The 12,627-nt window shown below is 48.1% G+C and overlaps 1 protein-coding gene across 1 annotated transcript; it reads left to right on the top strand.

The window, feature by feature from the left end:
- The first annotated feature begins 52 nt into the window (after positions 1–52).
- On the top strand, positions 53–10,132 carry TIMM21 (translocase of inner mitochondrial membrane 21). Its single transcript, XM_002713650.6, has 6 exons — positions 53–587; positions 4,886–4,948; positions 5,044–5,141; positions 9,318–9,391; positions 9,478–9,583; positions 9,690–10,132. The coding sequence occupies exons 1-6, from the start codon at positions 287–289 to the stop codon at positions 9,792–9,794; spliced, it is 747 nt and encodes a 248-aa protein (XP_002713696.2). The 5' UTR covers positions 53–286; the 3' UTR covers positions 9,795–10,132.
- Positions 10,133–12,627: the final 2,495 nt, after the last annotated feature.

Here is a 12,627-nt window from a genome sequence, read left to right as displayed (position 1 = left end):
GGAGCAGGGCTCGGCACTGCAGTTCCCAGGATGCTCTCGAGCTTCCCGGGTTACCTTGCGAAGGCGCCGCGGTGCGGTGTGAATGGCAGCGTAGAAGGGGGTCAGGTTTTAGGAGAAGGGAAAGCGAGCATAAACTTTTCTGGGGCGATGTTCCGTCGTAGGAGACGCCTCCCAGCACTGTGCGTGACGCGGGCCTAGGCACGTGTCCGGCTGGCTGCGTGGCGCACTGTGAGGCTCTGCTGGTTGCACTTGGCATCGGCCCCCGACGGGACAGCTTGCGGCGAGCATGATCGGTAACTTGCTCCGGGCTGCGCGGTGTGCGGAGAAGCTGCACAGGTGTTCGGGCAAGCGCTGGTTTTCGCCACACGTGGTGCTTCACAGATCGTGCCTGAAGCCCGGGCCCCGTTTGACATGGGGGCGGCAAGAGCCGCGGAGAACCCCGCGGCCCGAACCTGGCCTCGGCGCCGGCCAGAAGGCCCTTTGGACCGGGTGCCCGAGCCCCCGGAAGGCCGAGGAGGACAGCAGCAAGCAGGTGTCCGTGCACGGAGCTCAGGGAAGGGACCCGGCCGTCTCAGCCTCACAGAAAGGTAACAGAACCCGCGGTGATGGGAGCGCGGCCGCTGCCGACGATGCAGACGTGGCTGGCGGGTTGAACCAGCAGTGACAGCTGGGGTGGACGCCCACGGCGGCCTGCACGGACGCGGTGCTGGTCATGAATGTCACGTTGCATGTCACGTCATGTGACATGTCACGTCCGCACGGTGTCTAGGAAGCTTCTCTCGGCTTGAGTGAGCCCTGGTCCATGTAACAGAGTAGTTGGCTAAGCAGAAGAGAAAGCTGATCCGTTCATAGTAGGGAGAACTCTATGCAGGTCGACCCACGTGCACTTGTGTTGAGTAACTGCTGCTGTGCCGAGGCCCTGAGTTAGCCCCCGTAGACCACAGAATTAAAGGTGTCCGCAACACCCCTGGCCTGCGCTGTTACATGCAGTCATGAGACGTACAAAACAGGAGGAAATGTGACTTTGTAAGGGAAAACCAGAATAGTTTCACAGGTATTTTAAGTTTTCGTTTCTTCGTTTCAAAAGTAATTGAGGGGAGAGAAGCAAAGAAAGCAGTGTAGACCCCTGCCTATACCATGCAGAGATAAGGTGTATGTCCTTTCGATACAGATACATTTCCTAGTAAATTGTTTCCAAGTCTCAGGTCCTGCCAGATGTCTTGTACTCTACTAATGGGTCAGAACCAATCTGATTTTCATTCGTGATGGCGATCCGGCATGAAAGGCGCAGCTGCACGCGGACAGGAGTGGAAGTGGCAGACGGCCCGTGCGTCGGTCACCTGTTTTATGACAGGCTGGGCTCTTCGGAGTCCTTTCCTGACATGGACCCCGTTCAGAGGTGACAGACTTCCCGTCACTCAGTCGGTGGGAGCAGTATTCCCGGATGTGGAAGATGCTGGCTCCAGAATCCAAGGAGGCCCTACACGTGTTGTGGTGGGAAGGGTAGGATGCGATTTCCCCTTTACTTGGGGTGGAACACCCTAGCACGTCTCAGACCAGGGCCCTCTACAAGGCCGGCTGATGTGGTGGGCGAGGGGGCCTCTGCGTCTCCACAGGCACGCCTTTCCCTCTTGGGGCACTCGTCTTACCCAGCCTTCCAGTGCACTGCCCCTTACTGCTTCTGGACTCTAAGACGATGGCGTCCATACTCTGCCAGCTGTCCAGAGCAGCCTTGTCCAGATGCTCTCTACAGTGACGGGAATGTTCTCTGTCTGCGTTGTCCAGTCTGGTAGGCACACGCAGCTGCTGGGCACTTGAATTTTCCAGCAAGCTGAGTTTATCTTATTTATTTAAATTCATCTAAAGCTACTCACAGCCATGGGTGGCCAGTGCCGATTGTGGCGGCCCAGGTTCAGAAGGCTCCAGTCCCTTAGGACTGTATATGATGAGATGAGAGAACTCGCAGTCCTAAGCAAGACCACAGATACACGCTGGTGTCTGCTCCTTCTCAGTGCCCTCCGGCTCGATCCCAGCGCGTGAGGCCGTGTTACTGTGCTCCCGGGAAGTCGCAGGATCTGGTTTTGCACCTGGGTTGCAGCTACTGCTGGTTGAGTGCGCGCTGAAGTACTGTCACTCTGGCCTCTTCCTGGGGTTTCTGTCAGTGGAAGACTGGTGATTGACGTGAGAATACGGTGGGGACTACAGCCCTCCAGGAGTCGCACTGTCTCTGGCATGCCCCGTAGAAGCGATGCATTTTGATTTGCTGTCTAGGTTGGGTTGGAGGTGGTAGTTTCAGAAGCTTCTGTTAGACTTTCCCACTGTGATAGCTCTTCACCCGCCTCCAGAGAAACTCGAGTTACTGAATACTCCATTCCAGTCACACATTCGGAAATCAGGGAATTGACTACTGGGCAAGTCCCCGAGCTCAGCTGTGAACACTTTACAAGCCAGATGCTGTGCCGTGGCCCCCTACACTCCTCACAGGGGAGCCCTGCGGCCTGGGTCCTTGGGTGCCGTTGTGACTGCAGGTCCTTTAGTGGAGGACCGGTGAGTCATCGTATGCACTTGTCCAAGTGCCTCAGAGGGAGGTGGCCGTGGCGAGTGGGCTCCAGGTCTCAGTGACTCTGGTCCAGAAACTGGGGCAGCCACCGAATCACCCATAGATAATTTCTAATGATTACACAACTGAGCATCGTCCTTGTCAGCTGCCGTCAGCCTTCACGTGGCAGCACCACGTTCCCATGGACTGTTCATCTCAGCCGCTCTCTGTAGGTCTGGCACTGCCGCTGTAGCCTGGCCGTTCAGTGTGGTAGGTGCACTGATCTGTTACACGCTCCCTTTGTCCCTAGCACTGTCGGGGGACCCTACTCTTGAGTGATGTGACTGTGTGGCTCTTTACGGCTTTGGTAAACAGTGTTCTCTGGCCTCTGGTACTCACGTCCACTCCAGCATGCCCGTCCTCTGAGCGTGCTGAGCCTTCCCTCCAGTCCCTCCAGTGTTGTTCTGTCCAGGGCCATTCTGTTATTTCCAGGAGCCTGGGACTCCATCCAGTCCTACTGTGTAGGCACCAGGGACCCACGTACTTGGACCATGTTTCACAGCTTTAGCAGGCACATTAGCAAGGAGCTGGATAGGAAATGGAGCAGCCAGGACTCAACTGGTGCCCGTATGGGATGCCAGTGTCACAGGCAGTGGCTTATCCCACTGCACCACAATGTTGGCCTCAGATGTGAATTTTTATGTGTAGAACATGAGTAACACTCAGCACAGGGCTTTAACAGAGTAGGTGTGCAGGAGCTGCCTGGAGAGAAATGATTAAATAGCAAGGCAAGCTGAATGTTGGGAGAGGATCAGCAGTCCAGGGTGTTGGGGCCAGTGGCCTGTTGGGTAATAGGCACAAATACGCTACTTAGTCACATGATTGTGCTCTCAACTGGGGCTTGTTAGTATATGTTGAAGAGTATTTTGTGACATTAATAGAGAATGGAGTGAGACGCTGTCACATGTAGCCCTTCCCAACTCCTGAACCTTGCTAAGGAGATTGGGTCTGTGGTGGTAGGTACTCTCTAGATCAGTCCCCTCAATTACACAGGTTTTTTTTTTTTTTTTTAACAGATACTATCTTTATTTTGAATTGCATCTCTTAAATTAAGTACCTGTACTGAAAACCTGGACTACTTGTTTATGTTATGAAAGCATTAGGAGCTTGTTGTACAAAAGTGAAAAATGGGGGCAAAAATAACAGTGTTAAAATTTTGCTGGTTTTCTGGAAAAAAAATTGTAAGAGATTTGTATTTAAGAAGTCTAGATTCCTAGCGTGGTGAATAAATTATAAGTACAATATTAGGAAGTGCTTCACTTCTTCAGCATCAATAAAAAGCTGTAGTTGTAATAATAATGTTGAAGCTCTTTGTGAATATATGAAGATATATACTGACAGCTGTCAATATAACACTGTGTCCCTTAACAATGCACTGATGGAATTTCTTTAGTTACCAGTTCTTCTCTGCTTAACCCATATGCACACATTAGTGTGTGGAAAAAAAATACAGACATTCCCTGATTTAGAGTGGTTCAGTTCACCATTTTTCGACGTTAGGATGGTGCAAAAGCCATACACATTCAGGAGAAACCATACTTTAAATTGTGGACTTGGATCTTCTCCCAGACCGTGAGAGGATCTCTCAGCCCTGGGCGAGGCAGTGAGCACAGCTGCCAGGCAGCTCTGGGTTCACGACGGAGGGAAACAGCCAACGCCCTGCAGTGTGCTGTGTTGCTAAGCTGTGTTTTGTACCCCTCCAGTGTACAGTACACTCTGCAGTTCATGGTGTTTTAATCAGGACGTAACCCCATTGTAAGTTGAGGAGCACCTGTGCGATCTGTGCAGGTTCTTCATGTTCTGAGTTACTTGAATCACATATTTCTGGCCAACCAAATTCACATTCTGTGTTTTCATTTTATGCACCAGTCTGGTGGAGTTCGGGTTGGGGAAGAGGTGGCATTTGGGAAAGCTACTGTCTGTTGAGAGGTGACACTGATTTTGGTCTCCTTGACCCTGTGGTTGGCAAAGCTATCACTGTATCTGGGTGGCAGACCTGTGTCCAGGGTTGTTTTCACTCCAAGGGACCGGAGGGGGATTTTAGAAAGTAAGAGGCTATTAGAATTGTAACACTGTGTTAAACAAAATAAATCAGATGCTGGGCCTGCTCCGAGCACCCTCCAAGTTTCACGTACACTGAAAGATTCAAGGGCAGCTGCTGCAGAGCACACCCAACGCACTCACTTCGGTCCTGAGCCTGTGTCTTGGCTTCTGGACACACCCAGGTGGCAAGCAGGTGGGTGACGGCTGGCACATGTGTAACTCATCGACCTTTTCTCTTTACAGTGAAAGAAGCTGGAAGAGACTTTTCCTACTTGCTAGTGGTGCTTATTGGAATCGGCATCACAGGTTGAAAAAACAGCAAGTATAACTCCCTTGAGTATCTGTGTGACTCACCGTTTCATCTGGTCCTGCTTTGCTTCACCTTTTTCTGTGATTTACAGGTGGCTTGTTTTACACGATTTTCAAAGAACTTTTTTCTGCATCCAGTCCTCATAAGATATATGGGAAAGCCTTAGAAAAATGCAGATCACACCCTGAGGTTAGTTCTCAAAACTGGATCACACAGATTCCAGTGATGGGGGGAAAGGTGTGACAGAGTGGAAGCAGGCTGAACTCCGGCACCAGTTCTGAAACTTGTGAGGTTTCTGTATAGTACGTGGTAGTTGGATTGTGCTTTTGTTCTGTACTTAAAACAGTGTGATTTTGAACATTCAGGATATGGATGTTTTCATTCTAAATGTGTGGAAAGTTTCAGTGGGTGGTCATCAATATTCAATGCTTAGGATACACCACAGTATCTCACATGATGAGTTTTTAGTCTTTTTTATTTAAAAAAAAGAAAGAAAGAAAACTGGACTCGTGGCTTCATGATCATACTAGTAATTGACAGCACAAGTGCAGTAAGTGCCAGCATTATGCTTCGTGTCCCAGTGCGGCATCTTGACTGTCTCGTGAAATCCACTTGCAGTAGGTACCAACGTTGTCTCCACTTTGCAGAAGGGAAATTGAGTGACTTAACCACCATCACCCATCTGGTGCGTGGGAGAGCCAGAACCTGGATACAAGTCCGGTTCTTTTTTTAAAAAAAAGATTTATGTATTTATTTGAAAGTCAGAGTTACACAGAGAGAGAAGGACAGGCAGGCGGGGGGTCTTCCATCCACTGGTTCACTCCCCAATCAGCCGCAACGGCCAGAGCTGCACTGATCCGAAGCCAGGAGCTTCTTCCATGTCTCCCACGCGGGTGCAGGGGCCCAAGGACTTGGATCATCTTCTGCTTTCCCAGGCCAAGCAGAGAGCTGGATCGGAAGTGGGGCAGCCGGGACTTGAACCAGCACCCATATGGGATGCCAGCACTGCAGGCGACGGCTTTACCCGCTACTCCACAGCGCCGGCCCCACAAGTCCCATTCTTAAGCACAGCCTGCCTCAGCCATTCCTGGGAGGAATGGGTATGTGGAAAAGCTGCTGGTTATTTAAAGGACCCTGTCCAGAAGGAAGGCTTCATAGGATGGCTTTCCAGTGACCGGCGGCCAGCCAGTGTGGCCTGAGTGCTGCCAGGTGGAGTCTCCCTAGGTGGGGAGCTGCAGCATCGGAAGTCTTGCATCATAAATGCCGGGGCTGTTCCTCACACAGACCAAGGAGTGCTGTCTGAGAAGTAGACTGCCGTCCCCAGCCCAGGGCGAGAGGCAGGTGCACAGACCGCTGTCCGCACAGACGCCTGCCCTGGTTTTCCCAGGCACTGGCTCTGGATGCCCCCTCTGTCGGTTTCTCTGGTGGTCTTGGCATCTCTCTTTTCTTTAACTAGACTCTGCATAGCCTGGGAACCGTGGAGACAGAGGCAGGGTAGGAAAAGTGTCCCCAGGAGAGTTGAAAATCTGCAGGAAGTAAGGAAGAGGTCCGCGTAGTTAGAATCCAAATTCTGTCTAACAAGAAACACTCTTTCCAGACTACAAAGCAGATGTGGGCGGCGACCCAATTAAAGATGGAGAGTGGCTGTGTCATGCACCAATAGCCTTTCATAGGTTTTTCAGCATTTTAAACAGAACTCCACAGAATAAACACAGAGAGTGAGATATTATTGAAATCATAACTTGTGGGCAGGGTCAGCGCTGTGGCACAGCGGGTTAATGCCCTGGTCTGAAGCGCTGGCATCCCATATGGGCGCTGGTTTGAGATCCAGCTCTCTGCTATGGCCTGGGAAAGCAGTGGAGGATGGCCCAACTCCTTGGGCCCCTGCGCCTGTGTGGGAGACCAGGAAGAAGCTCCTGGCTCCTGGCTTCGGATCAGCGCAGCTCCAGTTGTTGCGGCCAGTTGGGGAGTGAACCATCGGGTGAAAGACCTCTCACTCTCTTTCTCTGCCTCTCCTCTCTCTGTGTAACTCTGACTTTCAAATAAATATTTAAAAAAAAAAATAAAAATAAAATCATAACTAATTGTGCTTCCACAAAGAACTCTGTGGATAATAAACTTTACAATTCAATTTTGCCGGGCTGGCGCCGTGGCTCACTAGGTTAAATCCTCCACCTGCGGCGTCGGCATCCCATATGGGCGCTGGTTTTAGTCCCGGTGGCTCCTCTTCCAGTCCAGCTCTCTGCTGTGGCCCGGGAAGGCAGTGGAGGATGGCCAAAGTACTTGGGCCCCTGCACCCACGTGTGAGACCAGGAGGAGGCACCTGGCACCTGGCTCCTGGCTTGGGATTGGCGCAGCGCTGGCCGTGGTGGCCATTTGGAGAGTGAACCAACGGAAGGAAGACCTTTCTCTCTGTCTCTCTCTCTCACTGTCTATGACTTTACCTGTCAAATAAATTTTTTAAAAAAAGTAAAAAAAAATTCAATTTTGTCAAATTTTTGAAGGGCACCTTGCCTGCCTAAAACAACAGAAAGTTCTAACATTGAGATGCTGATGTGTTTAATCTGCCCAGGTAAGTTATTATGACAGTTGTTACAGTTGTCTCAGCTGTATAGAATTAAATTTATCTGTCATCTTCCATATTGTTTCTTTGTATACCTGGAAAATCTGACACTGAAGACACAGATGAAATAAGAAAAATGTTACAAAGTCAACAGCCAAGCTTTTTGTGTGACATCAAATTTGTTTTTTTTTTTTTTAAAGAGAGAGTACCAAAGTATTTGCATTTTAACTTAACAAAAATTTATGTTTCCACTGTGTGTGAATTTTCCCAGTGTGAAAAATTGGCTCACACCTGTAAATCTGAATTATTTTAAATATGTTGTTTCTACTGAGGGTTTTTCTTTTCCTCCCTGTGTGTAGTGACTTCACAAGTCATTTAGGGGTGGTGCTTGGCCTAGCAGGTAAAGTCTCCACCTGCAGTACCAGCATCCACATAGGCTCTGCACCAGCTTGAGTCTTAGCTGCTGCACTTCCAGTCCAGCTCCCTGCTGATGGCCTAAGAAAAGCAGCAAACGTTGGGCCAGGTGCTTGGTCCCCTGCTAACCATGTGGGAGACCCGGAGGAAGCTCCTGGCTCCTGGCTTCGGCCTGGACCAGCCCTGGCCATTGGAACTATCTGGAGAGTGAGCTAGCAGATGGAAGATTTATCTCTCGTCTCTCCCTCCCTCTGTGTAGTTCTTTCAAACAAATACAATAGGGAAAAAAGTCCTTTTGATCTCATAGTTTTTAGTATTAGACCCCATTAATAAATTCTGCTTTAAAATGTTAGTGTACTTTTTATATATATATATGTATATTTTTTTTTTTTTTTGACAGGCAGAGTGGACAGTGAGAGAGAGAGACAGAGAGAAAGGTCTTCCTTTTTCCGTTGGTTCACCCCTCAATGGCCACTGCGGCCAGCGCCCTGCGGCCAGCGCATAATGTTGATCTGAAACCAGGAGCCAGGTGCTTCTCCTGGTCTCCCATGGGGTGCAGGGCCCAAGCACTTGGGCCATCCTCCACTGCACTCCCTGGCCACAGCAGAGAGCTGGACTGGAAGAGGAGCAACCGGGACAGAATCCGGAACCCCGACCAGGACTAGAACCTGGTATGCCGGTGCTGCAGGCGGAGGATTAGCCTTTTGAGCCATGGGGCCGGCCTGTACTTTATATTTAAACCATAAGATTTTGGTAGAGAAATACATGTGTTCATTTTTTGTCCCAGGAAATAAGAACAACTTCACTCCAACCTACATTGTTCTAGGCTAATCCTCCGCCTAGCGGCGCCGGCACACCAGGTTCTAGTCCCGGTTGGGGCACTGGATTCTGTCCCGGTTGCCCCTCTTCCAGGCCAGCTCTCTGCTGTGGCCAGGGAGTGCAGTGGAGGATGGCCCAGGTGCTTGGGCCCTGCACCCCATGGGAGACCAGGAAAAGCACCTGGCTCCTGGCTCCTGCCATCGGATCAGTGCGGTGCGCCGGCCGCAGCGCGCCAGCCGCGGCAGCCATTGGAGGGTGAACCAACAGCAAAGGAAGACCTTTCTCTCTCTCTTTCTCTCTCTCACTGTCCACTCTGCCTGTCAAAAAATAATAATAATAAAAAGAACTAAAGTAACACTGTATCACTGCCTGTGGCACTCTGCATGAAGCAGTTGTCACTAGATGGTTGTTACACAGTAACTTACTTTTTCAGTATTCTCATCATTGGAGTGGTCACTTTTTAAAGGATCCTACTTCACTGATTTTTTTTTTTTACCCAAATAAATCACTAAGTTTGTCAGAACATACTTTCCTAGGACACTAAATGAAGTATCGTCTTTGTTTGGCAGGTGATCGGTGTCTTTGGTGAGCCTGTCAAAGGCTATGGTGAGATGACGAGACGTGGCCGAAGGCAGCATGTCAGGTACCCCAGTCTGCTGAATTCAGGAAGCTTAGGAATAATTTTTAAATGAAAGGAAATTAGACTTCTGTACTTACTTTTCTTGACAGTTTTATTGAATATGTAAAAGATGGGCTGAAATACATGCGTGTGAAATTCTACATCGAGGGCTCCGAGCCAGGGAAGCAAGGAACAGTGCACGTGGAAGTGAAAGAGGTGCAAACCAGGGGTTGGAGGACGGGGGAGATGGTTCTGAGCCCAGAAAAGAAAGCAGCACCTGGAAATACTTGGTGTTTTTTGTTTTTGTTTTTGTTTTTTTCAGAACCCAAAGACTGGCGAGTGTGATTTTCGATATATATTTGTAGAAGTTGGATCTTATCCTGGAAGAACTATTGTCATTGAGGATAATCGATTTCAAGAGAATTAAAAGAAACCCTGCAAGCCTGCAGTTTCTGGAGGGATGGTGAATGGTGCAAGTGGTCTCACAGGACTTCCAGGGTCCGTTCAGAACAGACAGGGAAGGGTGCTGGCTCACAGAAGCGAGTTCAGACAGGTAGAACAGCATGCCACAGGGCATGTTCTAGTTGTCCCACTGATTGTCGGTCAGGGACAGTAGTTCTGCTGTACTTCAACACCTTTGTGATGAGAATTTCTTACTGAAAATTTCACACTATGTTAATAAAAACAGATTTCAATATTTTGTGCTTTTTAAAATACTGGATAACTATATAAAGCCTGCACAATAAAAATTAAAACTAACGAAAATATGTCTGAAGCAGCTTCCCTCCACATACTGGGAAAACTGACTTGAGGAGAAATAAACTGTGTGAACTGGATGATAAAACATTGTTCAGTTATCACTGAAGGTTGTATACACTGTATGACTGGGGGAGTCTATCTCCTGTCCTCCTCCCGCCCCCCCCCCCCCCACACACACAGTGGATTGAGAGCATGCTGAGTAGTGGAAAAGCTGCGTGCTCCAAAGTCGGTGGACCTGGGTTCTCCCCTCACCTTTCTAGCATGTGTGTGTGTTCCTGTGCAGATGCCTTAACCCTGTCAACCCTACTGTTCTGGGATTTGCTCAGGTGACTTGAGGTGAAAGGTGTAAGTACCTGGACCATAGAAGGCACCCACATAGGGTTCCCTTCCCCTCATACTGCTGGAAGAGGCCTGGAGACCAACAAGAGCCATTAGAATGTGCACAGAGCCTTTTTTTCCTTAATGTGAGCACTGTTTTATTTGAAGTAGTTAGGGGTCTTTCACCTATGAGAACCTGACCTCATGACTGTAAGGTGTTAGTGTACTAGGGGGGGTGTAGGAGTGCCTCTCTGTGGTGGCCTTGGGGTGAAATGTCCCCTGCCGCGTATCCCTTCCTTCTCACTCAGAACTCAGAACTGAGTGTGTTCTTGAAAGTGTAGGGTGTTCAGGGCCCCCAGACGGTCATCTCCCCTTTTAAGTTAGTCTCCATGCATGTAAGTTGGTGGGTCTTTTTTTCTTGGTTTAACTACTTTTAAATTTTTCCTATTTTAATTATAAAAATGTCACACATCTAGGAAGTACAGGAGCTAACAGCAGAATCCTTGGCTCCCTGATGTAACACACTAGGTGGGTGAGCTCTTACTGTGTGTGGCTCTGTCTCCTGACCATTTCTTCCTGGCCTTCGCAGTAGATGTCCAATGTCAGTAGTCTTTTTCCTTCACTGAAACTTCAGCACTTGACAACCTGAGAGGTTCTGCTTGCTTATCCTGCACTCAGAAAAGCAGCCCTGCTCTCCATAGGACTGGCTTACATGTGGCCTCCCTCCCCGAGACTGTTCCATAGTGTAAGACTGCTGTGACCTCCCATTTTATGATAAGCCATATCCCTTGAAGATCTGAGCTTATCAAGCTCCTTTTACATTAGAATAAAACTGAATTTTCAAAAGGGAAAATATCCCTTCAGGATTCTTCTGAGTAACCATAGGAAAATGCAGAGCATAATTATTTAGATGCCTCTGTTTTCTTATGATTTAACTTGATTATGTCAAAATTTCATTTTCCTAAAAAGCTTCCTTCATCATCATCAACTCTGGCTTCTCTGTCCATGGGCTTAGTCCCATCTTTTCTCTGAAATCAGTTCTAAAATCAGGAGTACATACCTCACTGCTCAGTATCCTCTTTTTTCATTTTTATGAAATTGATATTGTCATTTTTATGAAAATGATATTGTCGTTTTTTTAAAAATTTGTTTAAGGTACACAAACCATGCATTTCATACAAATTTAGGAACATAGTGATTCTTCCATGATAGCCTCCCTCCCACCCGCTCTCCCACCTTTGTTCCTCCTCCCTCTCCTATTCCCATTCTTATTTTTTACAAAGATCTATTTTCAGTTAACTATTTTTTAAAGATTTATTATTTATTTGAAAGAGTTACACAGAGAGAGAAGGAGAAGCAGAGAGAGAGAGGTCTTCCATCCGCTGGTTCACTTCCCAATTGACTGCAATGGCTAGATCTGTTCCGATCCAAAGCCAGGAACCAGGAGCTTCCTTCAGGTCTCCCACGTGGGTGCAGGGGCCCAAGGACTTGAACCATCCTCTGCTGCTTTCCCAGGCCATAGCAGAGAGCTGGATTGGAAGTGGAACATCCAGGACTACAACTGGTGCCCATATGGGATGCCGGCACTGCAGATGGCGGCTTTACCAGCTATGCCACAGCGCCAGCCCCTCAGTTAACTTTATACTAATGACATTAACCCTACACCAAGTAAAGAGTTCAATAAATAGTATGAAGAAAAAAAAAAAACACTTCCTCCATAGTTGAGACAAGAGCTATTAAAAATCATCACATCTCTGCCAATTTCATTCCTATAGATTACCTTTTAGGTATTCTATTACTGCATATTATGGAGAATGTATGGTATTTGTCTTTTTGGAAGTCGCTTGTATCACTAAATATAATGGTTTCCAGTTGCATCCATTTTGTTGCAAATGATGGGATTTCATTTTTTCTTTTACTACTGTGTTGTATTCTATAGTGTATGTATACCATAACTTCTTTATCTGGTCTTCAGTTCATGGACATCTGGGTTGATTCCATATCTTAGCTATTTTGAAATGAGCTACAGTAAGCATGGGGTTACAGATCATTTTCATATGCTGATTTCATTTGGGTAAATTCCCAGGAGTGGGATGGCTGGGTCATATGGTAGGTCTATATTGATATTTCTAAGGTATCTCCATACAGTCTTTCACAGTGGCTGCACCAATTTACATTCCTAC

Source organism: Oryctolagus cuniculus, chromosome 10 (assembly GCF_051225735.1).
Source record: "Oryctolagus cuniculus isolate XC-2025 breed Fujian yellow rabbit chromosome 10, ASM5122573v1, whole genome shotgun sequence".
Classification (NCBI taxonomy): Eukaryota; Metazoa; Chordata; class Mammalia; order Lagomorpha; family Leporidae; genus Oryctolagus; species Oryctolagus cuniculus.
Note: the sequence above shows the minus strand (reverse complement) of the source record. Positions and strands in the feature narration are given on the sequence as shown.

Bases quoted from the DNA above. Each gene is read 5' to 3' on its own strand.
- TIMM21 (XM_002713650.6), top strand. From the start codon at position 287: ATGATCGGTAACTTGCTCCGGGCTGCGCGGTGTGCGGAGAAGCTGCAC. The intron at 4,949-5,043 runs GTTGAAAAAACA...TGTGATTTACAG, and splicing joins TATTGGAATCGGCATCACAG to GTGGCTTGTTTTACACGATT. The intron at 5,142-9,317 runs GTTAGTTCTCAA...TTTGTTTGGCAG, and splicing joins AATGCAGATCACACCCTGAG to GTGATCGGTGTCTTTGGTGA.